Source organism: Neophocaena asiaeorientalis, unplaced genomic scaffold (genome assembly GCF_003031525.2).
Source record: "Neophocaena asiaeorientalis asiaeorientalis breed wild unplaced genomic scaffold, Neophocaena_asiaeorientalis_V1.1 scaffold327, whole genome shotgun sequence".
NCBI lineage: Eukaryota > Metazoa > Chordata > Mammalia > Artiodactyla > Phocoenidae > Neophocaena > Neophocaena asiaeorientalis.
Genome location: NW_020174560.1, coordinates 8213988 through 8228248, shown reverse-complemented (window position 1 = coordinate 8228248; position 14261 = coordinate 8213988). Strand labels below are relative to the sequence as shown.

At 40.8% G+C, this 14261-nt stretch overlaps 1 protein-coding gene across 2 annotated transcripts in view; it reads right to left on the bottom strand.

The window, feature by feature from the left end:
• Positions 1-215: 215 nt before the first annotated feature.
• The window catches only part of TADA2A (transcriptional adaptor 2A), a 47045-nt gene continuing 32999 nt past the window's right edge, over positions 216-14261 (bottom strand). Inside the window, exons 10-16 of one of the 2 annotated variants that reach the window (XM_024757689.1) lie at positions 13535-13578; positions 10212-10322; positions 8399-8470; positions 6251-6383; positions 5423-5466; positions 3232-3305; positions 216-1704 (exon numbers count right to left, since the gene is read on the bottom strand). In XM_024757689.1, coding sequence (XP_024613457.1) covers positions 1519-1704; positions 3232-3305; positions 5423-5466; positions 6251-6383; positions 8399-8470; positions 10212-10322; positions 13535-13578 — 664 coding nt within the window. In that variant the 3' untranslated portion in view covers positions 216-1518. The remainder of the gene's footprint in view (positions 1705-3231; positions 3306-5422; positions 5467-6250; positions 6384-8398; positions 8471-10211; positions 10323-13534; positions 13579-14261) is intronic. The other variant, XM_024757690.1, reaches the window with a different exon arrangement.

Below are 14261 nucleotides of genomic sequence, written 5' to 3'. Positions count from 1 at the left end.
CAGAAGTGCACCTCTCCCAGGAAGCCTTCCTTAATCAAGATCAAGGACTCCTCAGACTACAGCAGACATCACCTGACACAGATGTCTAATGCACTTTTAGAACAGGACTTGCCTTCCAAGGATAAGAGGCAACCCCTTTATAAGCAACTCAGGGTGATGCTGGTGGTAGGATACGTTTTCTAAGAGACAGGACTATATCAAGAAAACCACAAGCCGCCCTTTTGAAACACTGAAGTCCTTTATTCTATTTCCCTCAGATCCTACGAGTTTCCTTTTCATTTGTTATCCCCTAGATGAAGTCTATTAGCAAACTGCATGCATATTTACAGCAGTCAAGAAGTTTGAGCAGATACTTCCAACAAAGCATACAATATTTGAATTAGATATTTTGAATGTTGAAAGAATTAAAGAAATCAGTCAGCTACTGGAGGTAATTTGTGCAGATTCTGAAGTATTTCTATACAACTTTGCTTCTAACAGAAAAGGGAAAACGCTGACTCAGGGTTTGGCTTCTTATTGCGCAGAAAGATTTGAGGACAAAGTTTCAGATGTGGTGGGGTCACTCACCCTCATATCTAGTGAGTTCCATATATGAAAAGGCTTTCCTTTTGTTTTACAAGTAGCTCTTATTGTAGGCTAGCCTTTCACCATTGAGAAATTAGGGTTCAGGTCTTAATCTAAGCCACACTGAGGTTAATTGTATCACCTCCATCCTCAGGGGTCTGGTATCCAGGGAAGCCAAGGGTGAGAACAGGGTGAGCCCAGGACACACAAGTTAGCAGAGATAATGCAGTGTGATGAGGCGTGCATCCAACCCCCTAAGTGTGCTTTAGTTACCAGAATATTTGACACACCCACAAATTAAGTAGCAAAACATTTTAATCCATTAATTCTAAAAATAACAGAGACGTTTTATATCCGGTGCCACCTCCTCAAAAGTCTACTGCAGATTAGACAGCCAGACTGCAACTTACAAAGCCAGACATTAAAGTTGAAGATGCAGTTTGGGACAAGACCATCGTGGGGAGATTTTCCTCCTCTTTGCTCATAAACATAAGTTGTCAGCTTAAAAGAATCCTCAGACAGAAAGAGAAAGCTTTCTCTCTCTATAACCTCTTTATTTTAAATCTGTCTGTAATGTTTGAAGGCAAAACAGATAATCAGAAAACCAACCTCCCAAGCAAGTACAAAGATCTGAGCTGGACTCCTGGGACTAAAGACTGGTTTAGTTCTATTTCTACCAACACTGTGATGTGAGGTACCATGGTTCTTGTTTTCGTTACAAGAGGTGTTAGGAATGAATGCCCACACACAATTAATAATAGCTTATCTAGCACATAGCTCTGCAGCACAGTACCAACAACAGGAGTATTTTAAAGCCGGGTGGAGAAGAAAGTAGACATTAATACAACTTAAGGTTTCCTTTGTTCTTCCCCTCTTTTTACAAGGAGAATTCAGCTCAAAAACAAAACTCCACAATGCCCGTACTGTCCTTTGGCCCACCAGGCCCGGAGAGCCTCAGGCTTTAGTGATGTATCCTTCTCGGATGAGGAAATCATAGATTTTCCGGGTTTTGTTCACGTCTATCTTGATGAGTGCTCTTGCCTGTGCCAGTCTCAAGCCTCCTTGCTTGTTACATTCGTTCAATAGAGCAGATTTGTATTCTAAATAGGCTCCTGGGACCAATCTCACCATCTGACAGAGCTGCAAGACATGGCAAATTTAATAAACATTAACATCTGTCATTCTCATAATTTAATCCAGCAGGTATAGCCAAAATAAAATGTAAAGAGTGACATCAACCTCCAACTATTTACAGGAGATGCTGGTGGCTAGATTACATTCCAGTTTGTCTTTTCTTTGGAGAGGATACTCTCTAAAGGCAGACAGAAAAAGGGAGAGTCTGATGCCGGGAGAGCTCCAGCACCTATCGGCTGGCTCACCTGGGTCTGTCAGGGATACAAGTCTGCGTCCTGAGGAGCGGTGTGGAGCAGAGGCCCAGCACCTTCCAGCTCAGCCAGTCAGGGAGGAGCCACAGGGCACTGTGCGGGTGGGGCTGCTGATACTTGGGTTCCCGAGTATGAATCGCATTATTTTTAGTATCGGCGTAAATCTTTAGTCCCTGATTTTGTGATTACATTTCCTACTCTGGAGGGAGAAGAGATATAGAGACCTTGCTAAGAGGTCACTTTAACTGCTAAAAATCTAGAAACCTGGCTCGATTCCAGTTCACCTGCCACTATCCAGAAATGAACAGCCTGAGGTTACCACTTTGTGGGTAAGGATAAAAACTGCTTGAAACTCCAGGCCATTCCACCCTTGATTCAGAATGGCAATACTTCTTCAGCAATACTTGGATATAACATACACCTCCTTCTACTCCCAAACTAATCTTTACTGTTCCTACTGGGTAAAATAAAAGACTAATACTAGCGCCTACTCCATGACTTTTCCTTACTGTCTGACCTGAATTACTGATACAGAGTGGCAGATGAAGACACTGATCTTGGGAACCGTAAAAGGAGCACACGAGGAACAAAGAGGATCCTCTCTTGGAATGGACTTGAGATCTGCGGCACATTCTTTTGAAAACGCTTGATGATGACCCTTTTGAGGCTGGATTTAAAGTTTAGAAACGGCCAAAAGTAATATGAAGAATCACATCCGGTGATTATAATGTAAAAGAAAAGTAGGTCATGGCTTTTTTAATCAAAAGTAATGTGCGACTGACTATATATGATGATGAATTCCTCTTTTATGCTTATACACATACTATGGAGACAATTCAAAAATCTTTTAAGTGATGGTCATATTGTTGGAATAACAGTAGAACTTCTGAAAATGCCCACTCTAATAGGAAAGAATCATTTTCATATACCAGTTATTTTAAGTTTGAAAAAAATTAAATTCATTGACATAAAGCACAGTACAGTATCTAGTACATGGTAAATGCTCAATAAACGATAGTTGCTATTATTTAGATTTACATCTCATATGTTCTTCTCTCAGGAGATGAATGGCGGCTGGGTGATAAGGAAAGGAGTCCTTGAGACCTGCTGAGGTCAGCGCTTTAGCACCTAGACCTCTGGGATGGACTAGAGCTGTACATGCACCTGTGTGACATGAACAGAGCAAAACGGGTTTGATCCTATAACATGTTTTTAATGACAACTCAATGAATAACCAGCCCCTACTCTCTTTCTTCTAACCAGCTCCCCTTCTTTTTGTTACCTCCTTTTCTTTTTCATTCAACTTCTCTGTGCCAGGGAGGCCAGTGAGGTTCAAGGGCGGTGCACTTCGTCTACCTACAGATATAGACAGAAAAAGGCATATATTTCATAAGAGTGACAGTCCCTCAGGTGTAAAGTGTATAACAAAGTTCACCACAGTCAGGCCAGTTAGGTACAAGATTACTATACCTAGCTGCATATATACTCCTCAGGCCTCAGTTTATCTGGCAACACAGGTATCCCAATGTTCACTTGAAAATAAAAACGGTAAGCCATGTGCCCTCTGCTCTGATAAAATACACATATAATCACACATACCTCAGTGTCAAATACGGCTATTCTTCCTAAACCAGCAGGAGATTCTAAAATCTACAGCCCAGATGTCGTCCAGTTAAGAAAGGTCATACACTGCCTGCCTTGACAGCTGATGAATGGACATAACAACACTGCGCGAGAGACATTTCCTAACCTTGCCACTCTGCCAGCAGTGCAAGGCAAACATGGTAATTAACCACGTACCATTCGCCTTGAGATCAAAGGCAGAGTGTTCGGCCGGCAAAAGGCCCTTATTTATTACGTGAGGGAATATCTGTTCCTTCCAAAGTAGCCCTGTTTACCTGAAAGATCTGAACAGAGGAATGAGCCACTATATGGCAAAGTAGAGGCTGAGGTGAACTCACATACCTGAGAAAGAAACCCAAGCATGAGGTCACTGCCCAGGATAGGAAGCCTGATGTGCAAAACCTTTTGGTTTTGTTTTGAATGTATACTTGAATGAATGGACTGTGTTAAACAAAAGAAAATTCAGAGCAATACGTTACATTTCATGGGGGTTGCCGGTTTAGGTGGTGGAGAGAAAGGGGATGGACTGTTGCAGCCTGCTGTACTACAAAACAGACTTCTCTGTAATATCAACAAAGGGGATGAGGACTTCTCCATAACTGACAGGCCTAGCCATACCCTAAATGCTCAAAAAGGGAGACTACAATCATTTGGTGCCTCAGCAAAGTTCCCAGAGGCTGGGTTACGATCAGGGATCCAGGCTTCCAGCTCTGCACTACTTTAGGAGCAACTCAGAGCATGAAGAGGAGTAAGGGGTCGCCTCAACCTAAACACAGGGCGTGAGGAAGGCAAATGCCCGCCTAGGACGCAGCAAAGAGCAAGGGCGAATGGTTCAGAGGAGCTTGGTCACGTCCATTCATTCATTTTAACTAGCCAATATTAAGTTATTTGTATTTCTGTATTTAGATTGGGGAGGGGTTGGATGTAAGAAACTTAAAAACTTGGATTTAACTGTCTTGGCTATTCCCTAAAAGACACTCTTTTCTCCTTTAAATATTAAGAAATTATTACTTGAAACAAAGGAATAAGTGAAAAAAAAATTATCATCCATATAGCCGCCTTTTCTGAGCCCTGTCTAGATCCTGAATCTGAGAGATTGTGAATGGGATCACAAGGTCTGTTGTTCCAAGCTTCCAAAAAATGGTAAAACTGCAAGTGGGTCATCTTTTTGCCAAGTCCAATCTGTAATTGGTGGAGCAGTCTGTATGTTCTGACCAGGGGAAGTGGCTAATCTACCATATGAAGCAGGGGTGAATGATAGCCAAGAAAACAGGCAAAGAAACACCATGATCTTGGACCACAGTTCTACAACTAATACCACCCCAAACTACCATTCACTGATTACCAAGAACCAAGGATTACCAGATAGCATACGGCTTAATCTTACTCTGTAAACTAACCTCAAAAGACGAAATACCCAAAGAGATAAGAAATAGAAATACCTGAAGTCTCCAACTTATAAAGAAAGTCTTGCTTTTCTGGCAAGTAACATGTTTCTTTGCTCATATAGGATACAAAGCCTCTAATTATCCCCTATGAGACAAATCTCAAAGTTTGTGGTAGACAGCGTCATAGTAAACTAACTGCCCATGAACATTGGTAAAATAGAGAAAACACCTGTGTGGAGTTCTTTCTTCCCCTGTCTTTGTACTCCAAACCTGAGGAAAGTCCTGTATGGCCATGAATATTCTAAAAACTTGCTTATGTTTATAAATTGGGAAAACACTTAATTACCATTCCTCTGCCTAAGCACCCAGCTCCCACACAGGCTGAAGGGATTGCTGGGTTACCATAACCCCTAGAATGAAAACTTCACAATCAAGACCTGCTCCAGCCTAAAAGATAATTACCTGAATTCGAAGCCATTGGTACGGAAGGACTCAGGCCAGAATCACTACAAAGAAGAAGAGGAATTTAAACTTATATCACATCAAAGAAAGCCACTTCCAAAAGCCCATGTGAGACTGGGTGACACTTATCAGGTCAGTTACTTTGAAGAGAAGTAATGAGACAGACTGTATTATGTTTTACAGGATATCCCAACTGTACTACCTAGGAAAGGAAATCTGTTCCAGAGAAGGAAATTGCTTGGATTTGTTAAGAAGCGTTCTTGGCCTGGCACATCACAAAGACCATTCATGGGGAAAGGAGAGGAACATGATTCTCCAATGAAAATCATACCAATAGAAACAGAGGGAGAAAGAAAGCATGGGGAGGGAATTTACTAATTAAAAAAAATAAGGTCAAAGTAGCAAAGTAGGATTCTAGGAGGCCAGTTATGTTTCTCAAAACTGTCAGTATGGTACTGTTTCTTTCTTTTTTTTTTTTTTTGCGGTACGCAGGCCTCTCACTGTTGTGGCCTCTCCCGTTGCGGAGCGCAAGCTCAGCGGCCATGGCTCACGGGCCCAGCCGCTCCGCGGCATGTGGGATCCTCCCGGACCGGGGCACGAATCCGCGTCCCCTGCATCGGCAGGCGGACTCTCAACCACTGCGCCACCAGGGAAGCCCAGTGTGGTATTGTTTCTGAGACTGCCTGCTAAAATTTTCTGAATTCTTCTAGTCACCCAATTATTACTGCCCTGTCATGTAGGATAGGGTGCCCACAGAATTCTCTGAAAATACAGGTAAAGGCCAAATCCTCCAAGAGATTGTTCCTTCCCCCTGGAGTAATTCCTCACATGTCAGCCTGCCGGCGGAGCCACTGCTGGCAGGCGCTACTGTCCTGGATGTACTGGAGAACCTCCGAGAGCATAGTGCGTTTGAGGCGTTCCTCTTCTCGAGTCTTCTTGAGGTGATCATAGGTTCTGGCACCTGGAGGTATTAAAAAACACTGCGACTACAATGACAACGCAGCAGAACTAACCGAAGGGTTTCCTAACTCATCAGCAAACTTCACCTTTTTTAATCTTTAATTTAAAAATTTTTTTGGCCGTGCCGCAAGGCTTGTGGGATCTTAGTTCCCCAACCAGGGACTGAACTCCAGGCCCACGCAGTGAAAGCGCCGAGTCCTAACCACTGGACCACCAGGGAATTCCCAGTCATTTTTAAATTTCCTTTGCAAAACTGCTTCCATAATTATTTTTCTAAGAGCAAAGTCATTTCCCCTAGTTTGAAATCCCTTTTTTGACAAGAAATAAAAATATTTTTATTCCTTTTCTACCTTTAAGACATTTTGGGGAAAAATCCCCCAAACAGAAAATTACAAGGAGTCCCTCATATTTCCATCCCCTAAAAGTAACTTTTAATATTGTCATATTTACTTCCTGTTCTGTATTTTTCTATCCATATATTTTTCCAAGTCACACAAGTGCTATACACATACACTCTTCCTTAAAAACCAGTTAGAATTACAAATAAAAATAAATCCTCATTGACCAGTACCATTCCTTTCCCCTCTTTCCCAGAGGCAACCAATATCAGGTAACCCAAACCCGGTATCAGAGTCTTTATACGCATCTTGATAAACAGTTGCATAGTGTTTTCTACATGTTACAAATGTATACAGGATCCAAAATATCACACCAGTGGGTTTCAAACAGTGTTCCACAGAGGCCTAGGATACCATGAAAATATCTCAGGGATTACGGGGAAAAGCAAGGGCACCATCACATACCAGTGGTCCTGTGCTCCACACATGACCTGAACCATCAGACTTCAACCAAAGTAGTTCTACTTTTATCTTATTTATGGATTAGTGTCCCACATAAAATTTCATTTTGTAAACTGTTTCCATTGTTAGAAATAAAGAGCCATTACAGCAGGCTGAACTTATACCCACAGGGCTACTTCTTGTGAGCAGTGGGTGATAGCTTTCAACCAACAGCAAGAAGGAGGAAATGCCGAAGATCATTCCAACAATAACAACAAAATGACAGAAACTGCCATTTACTGAGGATTTACTGTGTGCCAGGTATTGTGCTATGTTTTCATGCATCATCTCTAACTTAATCTTTTTTTTAAAAAAAAATTTATTTATTTATTTGGTTGCACCAGGTCTTAGTTGTGGCACGCGGGATCTTTAGTTGTGGCATGTGGGATCTAGTTCCCTGACCTGGGATCGAACCCGGGTGCCCTGCATTGGGAGCGCGGAGTCTTAACCGCTGGACCACCAGGGAAGCCCCTCTAATTTAATCTTCATACTAACTCTAAGAGACTTGGAAAATTGAAATGAACGGAATTATAGATCTGGTGAAAGAACAGCCAGAATTCAAACCCAAGCTGTCCAAGTCTAGACCTCAGCTCTTAACTACTAACACACACTACCTTCCCTTATGACCTGGCTCTACTACAACTAGCTCCTTAATCACTTTAAACTTTAGTCTCTCCATTAAATGAAAATAACAATAAGTTTGTTACAAGAATTAAATGACACGATCCAGGTAAAGTGCACAGGGTAGGGCCTGGTGCATGGTAAACTGTTAGCTGCTATGAATATAATTATCAAGTACCTGGGATGCAAGCGCCTAGAACCAGCTGAAGCTCCCTTAGTAAGAATGATCAGACTATATGCATCACTAAATTTAAAAAGGCTGAGGCTAAAAACTGGAATACAAAATCCTTTTTTTCAGAGGCCACTACGGAATCCTAAATCTAAAACAGCATTCTCTTTTCTCTGTGTCATAACTTTTATTTCACCTCAGATAATCCATATAATGGTATTTTATAAGGATTAAATAGGTGAAACTTTATGGGAAAGATTGAAAACTCATTCTGAAATGTGAAAGCTTGTTTAAAAAAAAAAGCTCCATGGCACCTCAAACAGAGACACCCTCTATGTGTTTGGAAGACTTGCCCTCTGATTTAGTGTGTACCTTAAGCATACTTACTACAGAAATTGGTAATGCCTGCTGTCCTGTATTCCTGGAGCCTCTTGATTTCCCTTCGGAGTTCGAATTCCACTGTTTATCCCCCCGAAAACAACAAAGGAGAAAAATTGGAAAAACAAAATCAACATTAATGAGCACTTTTACTGTTGAATATTTTCAGTAATTCTGCCTTCTATAAAAGACTGGGCAATTCCATTTGGGGAATCCTAATTGTTGCTAATATCTCATTAGAAATTTTACCTAAAAGCTGACAAAAATGTACTCCAGCTGTCTTTTGGCTTCTGTCTCCAGCTGCTTCCTAGAAAACTTATAGTGAACTGGTTGAATTCATTTAGCTACAGAAGTAATGAATATAATTTTTTAAACCATCAAGTTTCCCTGCTCTATTTATTCTCTGTTAAAAGTTCTAGTCACAAAACCAAATTCTTTTATGAAACCTGTCTCTGGTATTACTTGATGTGGCCCTTTTGCAAGGGAAGGACAAAAGCTCTGGGCTTCAAGTCCTGGATAGCTTCTTTACAGCTTTTCTCCTATAGGAACAAAAGAGCATTGTGTTTTCCATAAATCAAAGATTTCTGCCTCCTCTGAGCACATAGATCAGGTTGCACCGCTTGGGTTATTATGTGATAGAACATTCAAATTTGGGTGCTTTGAAACAGAGGATGAAGGAAGAACCTGGACAATCCATGGGGTGTTGTTCTTTGGAGTGACACATAAACCAGGGATGGCACAAACTGGGACAGGAAGTGAAGGATAAATCACCCAGGATAAATCACACAAAGAATGCCAACAAAGAGGGTGTCTGGTGAGGACAACCAACCTGGCTCAGATACATGCCTACAATGTCATGCAAGAAATGTCTGCATGATGAGTACACGATAAGAGCCTTCATGAAGTACCTTTCCAGAACTAAACTTGGGGGTCAAACACCTGACTCTCATGAGTAAAGGCATAGACTTAGCCCCCCAGTCCAGATTGTTTTATAGTCTAGGCCTTACTGCCTTAACAACTTCAATTTTTTACAGTGAGAAATCAAATGGTAACTAGATAGAGCTCTCTCAGGGAAAAAGGCAAGAAAATGATGGAAGTACTATATACTATCTTGATGAGTCGTCCAACTCTGTCCCCACTTAAAAAACTAGTTTTAATACTAAAATAATTATGAACAAAATAATATGATTTGCTTCAAGGGCTTCCCTGGTGGCGCAGTGGTTGAGAGTCCGCCTGCCGATGCAGGGGACACGGGTTCGTGCCCCAGTCCGGGAAGATCCCACATGCCGCAGAGCGGCTGGGCCCGTGAGCCATGGCCGCTGAGCCTGCGCGTCCGGAGCCTGTGCTCCGCAACAGGAGAGGCCGCAACAGTGAGAGGCCCACGTACCGCAAAAAAAAAAAAAATAATAATAATAATATGATTTGCTTCAAAATAATCCAGTTGAGGATGGGAGGGGAGTGGGTGGTAAAGATGAAACTGGATTGGCCATGTGTTGATAATTGCTGAAGTTGGGTGATGGACACATGGGGTTCATTATACTATGATCTCTATTTTTGCATGTATTTGAAAACTCCCATAATAAAAAGGGGGAAAAAACTACTAAACTGTTGTTTATCTGAGGGGAAAACAAGCCACTAGGCTTTTTAAGCTCTTTTCTCCCACCCCCAAAGTCCCAAATTAATCTCATAGTAATAAAGTGGAAGAAATACCAAAAAATCCACTTATTTATTTACAGAACTTCACATAAAACACACCACTATCTCTCCTATTTATATAAAAACACACACACAAATATTTGCTCAAGGTTAAAAAACCACCTACATGCATGGCTTTCAATGAACTTGTCATGTTCCACCGGCCCCACTATCCTTGCAAATCGCCTCATTGTTTCATAAAGGTCTTGGACTTCCTTGGGATACCGCCGTTCCATTACTACAGAGAAAGTAAAGAATATAAAGATCTCTAAGTTTTCTGCATTTTTTTTTACAAGGAGTAAAATGGAAGAACCTTATTCCTAACCTCATATGACTAACTTGCCAAGGACAGGAAGCAAAGTCGAAAGCTAAGAAGGCAGCACACTAATCATAATGATAAGAGAATCAGAGTGACTGACACAGAGAGGTTGTCATCACCGGAGAGCATCTGCGCTGCTGAGCACCCTGGAGACCTCCACACCTTGCTGCCTCTTAATCTATACAAGGGCAGGAAGTACTGGCAGTAATGGGAAAGATGATTAGATCGTGTGTTCTCAGAAACAATATGGGGCAAAATCTCTGGTATTAACTTCTGCAGAGGGCTTCCCTGGTGGCACAGTGGTTAAGATCCACCTGCCAACACAGGGGACACGGGTTCAAGCCCTGGTCTGGGAAGATCCCACATGCTGCGGAGCAACTATGAGCCCGTGCTCTAGAGCCTGCGAGCCACAACTACTGAGCTCACACGCCACAACTACCGAAGCCCACGCGCCTAGAGCCCGTGCTCCGCAACAAGAGAAGCCACCGCAATGAGAAGCCTGCGCACCGCAACTAACAGGAGCCCCCGCTCACCACAACTAGAGAAAGCCCGCACGTGGCAACGATGACCCAACGTGGCCAAAATATAATAAACAAATAAAATAAATTAAAAAAATAAAAAATAACTTCTGCAGAACAAGGGAAGTGCAGACATACTAATTCATCTAGAAGAGGTAGATTAGCCTGGAAGAAGTGTGATCTCTTGCACGCTCCACCAAAAATAAAAATCTCTGTAACTACATATCCTCAAATGAGGCATTTATTTCTTCACTTTCTACATGGGTCATTTTGCCTTTCTCTAAACTTAATTAGGTACCACAACTTAATGTACTACTAATGAAGTTATATTTTGATAACTATGATGGAAGTGAAGGGTCAAATATGCCATTTGGGATACCCATATGGGTCAGCAACTTTGAGGATCACTACTGACCAAATTTCTAATAAAAAGAGCTATCAGCAAAAAAGATGGGTAGTAAAACCCACCAGTAGTAACTGGTAGGTTGGAGCGGCCAGGAACTCTCGAACTGCTACTCAGTCATTTCAATAAGAGTAACTAGGCTAGTTTTGTCCACTCTCAGGCTAAAGATACAGGCTATCACTTACGACAGTTACTTAAATCAAGTCCTCTTTTCAGATGAATCTCTTTCTTTGCAGGAGAAATTCTTGCCCACAAGTTCTAGGAGCTGATTTGATGGGCAGCCACAAATCGATTATTTTCACCACCAAACCCCCCATCCCCCTCTATAGGGATAATACAGAAACATCTGGAGAAAAACTTTTTAATCTGATGAAAAAAACTCCTATGCCTACATATTAAGGTCACATGTACATTCAGTATAATGGCAACTGAAGACCTCTCAAACCACAACGCACATACCACTTCTTTCTCGGAAGCAACAGAGCATCCTCTCAGCTCTGTATGTAAGAAATACAGTTAAAAGAATAAAGAGGCTGAAATGACCTCTGTCCACCAGCTGAGAACAGAATTTATACAAGAGTCAAGGTCTACTATGTAATGGTTAAAATCAACTGACCTATCATGGAAAGCCCAGGAATTCAGACAAAGGAACCCACTACTGTGGCTATCAGTACGTGACCAATTATTGTCTACAGAAAGGGCAAGGGAGATCTGACCTTGGGTTATTTTTGCAAACCCACAGCTCTCGATGAGGACGAGGTTAAATAGGCAATACTGTATACTGCTAGAAGGAATATAAATTGATAAAACCATCTTTTAGGAAACAATCTGGCAGCATGTGTTAAGCATTTTTAATAACCATATTCTTTGACCTATTTAATTCCACTTCTGGGAATCTATCTTAAAAAAACAATTCTAAATACAGACAAAGCTCTATTCACAAACAAGTTTACCTTAGCTTTATTTATAATGATTAGAAAAACACTGAAAATAAGCTAAAGATCTAATAATAAAAGACAGGTTAAGCACTTCATTATATATTTATGTATCTATACAACATATTATGTAACTATTAGAAGTGACATCATCAAAACACCATAATGTGTGTAATGGAAAGTGAAAAAGTAAAGGACATAAAATGTAACCTACTTATGACCATGACTCTATTAAATGATACTTAACCCAAGACTGGCTGACCTGAACCTTCCTGGCACAGACTGTCAAACCCTATAAGATTCTATCAATTAGCATATGAAGCACAATCATTAGGTACTTTTACAAAAAAAAGTCTTGTGACATATAACTATTATAAACATATATAAATATTGCAATTATTATGATATCATCATTCTTATGTTCTGAACAAACTCTACAGTGTCGAAGAAGAAAAAGTACAGAGACTCTTTCCGCCCAGCATAGGTTATCGCCAAATATTTAAAAGTAAGGTCAAAGTTAGCAATCATTTAAAAATCATAGGTTTATTTCATCATCATACAATGCTAATGTCTTTCCTGGTTTGTTTGCCCCGACCATGCAAAATAAAGCTATCATTTTCTGTTAATTTTTTTCCATAAAAATATTTTCACAACCTGATGGTCAAAGTTATTTTATGTTTAACATATAATTCCAAAACACAACCCTATCCAGTTCCGGAAAATGATCCATTAATATTCATGCTTTAATTACTATACTAATAAAAAAAAAAGAATTCTCATGCTAGTGTTATTGACCATATATTAATGGTTTGTAACTCTTACGATGCAACAGAATTGCCCTGAAGACTTTAAAAAAATACAGATGCTGTAGCTCTACCTCCAGAGATTCTGACTTAATTAGTATAAGGTGACTGTCAGGCGTCAGAATTTTTTTTTTTTTTTTTTTGAGTACGCGGGACTCTCACTGTTGTGGCCTCTCCCGCTGCGGAGCACAGGCTCCGGATGCGCAGGCTCAGTGGCCATGGCTCACGGGCCCAGCCGCTCCGTGGCATGTGGGATCTTCCCGGACCGGGGCACGAACCCGTGTCCCCTGCATCGGCAGGTGGATTCTCAACCACTGCGCCACCAGGGAAGCCCCAGGGATCAGAATTTTTTAAAGCTTCCTAGGTGATGCTAATATGCAACTCTGATTAAGAACTACTGTCATAAATGATTTGTTTAAAACTATTCAATAATGTTGGGAGAAATTTTAAAATAAGGAAAACTAATACTTACACTGAAACTTTCTAAGGTTGATTAATCCATGGTCTCTTATAATTCTAGAATGAAAAACATACATATGATAATCAGTTTCATATTTAACAATGTTTTCCACACACAGCTTTCATTAGACATCCTAAACACTGCAAGGGGGAATATTGAGGTCCAGAGAAGTCATTCCCCACAAAGTTCTGCAGGTCAGTAAGTCTCTAGCACAATTTTAGGCTCTCAAGCATCATATATTTTTCCTCTCCTTGGGCACTGTAGATTCTCAATAACTCTCTGCTGGATGAATGAATAGATCAATAAGCACTCACAAATAGTGAAAAACACGTCTGTAACTTAAGATGAAACAGAAGGGAATCTGTGTCCATATCATAAAAATCATCTATTCAGCTTAGGGAAATGATTATTGAGAACAGCCGTTTAAGGGAAATCTGTGATCACACACTCAACATTTACAACTGTACATTCACAGAATGCCTTGAAGCTATTTGAAATAAATCTTGTGCATGTTTAATGGAAGGTCATCATAAAACGTAAGACCTAATAGCGACCTCAACTACTGAGCTCTACAACACTGTCTAGCTCTAATTCCATGTTTTAAGAAAAACAGAATTTAGGTAAACCATGCAGAGTTACGTGTCTGGAACCTCTGATTTATACCGGAGGTATTCATGACTAGCAATGAAGCTTCTCACAAGAACAGCTGGGTAATCTTCAGCGCTTCTTGGAAGCTAAC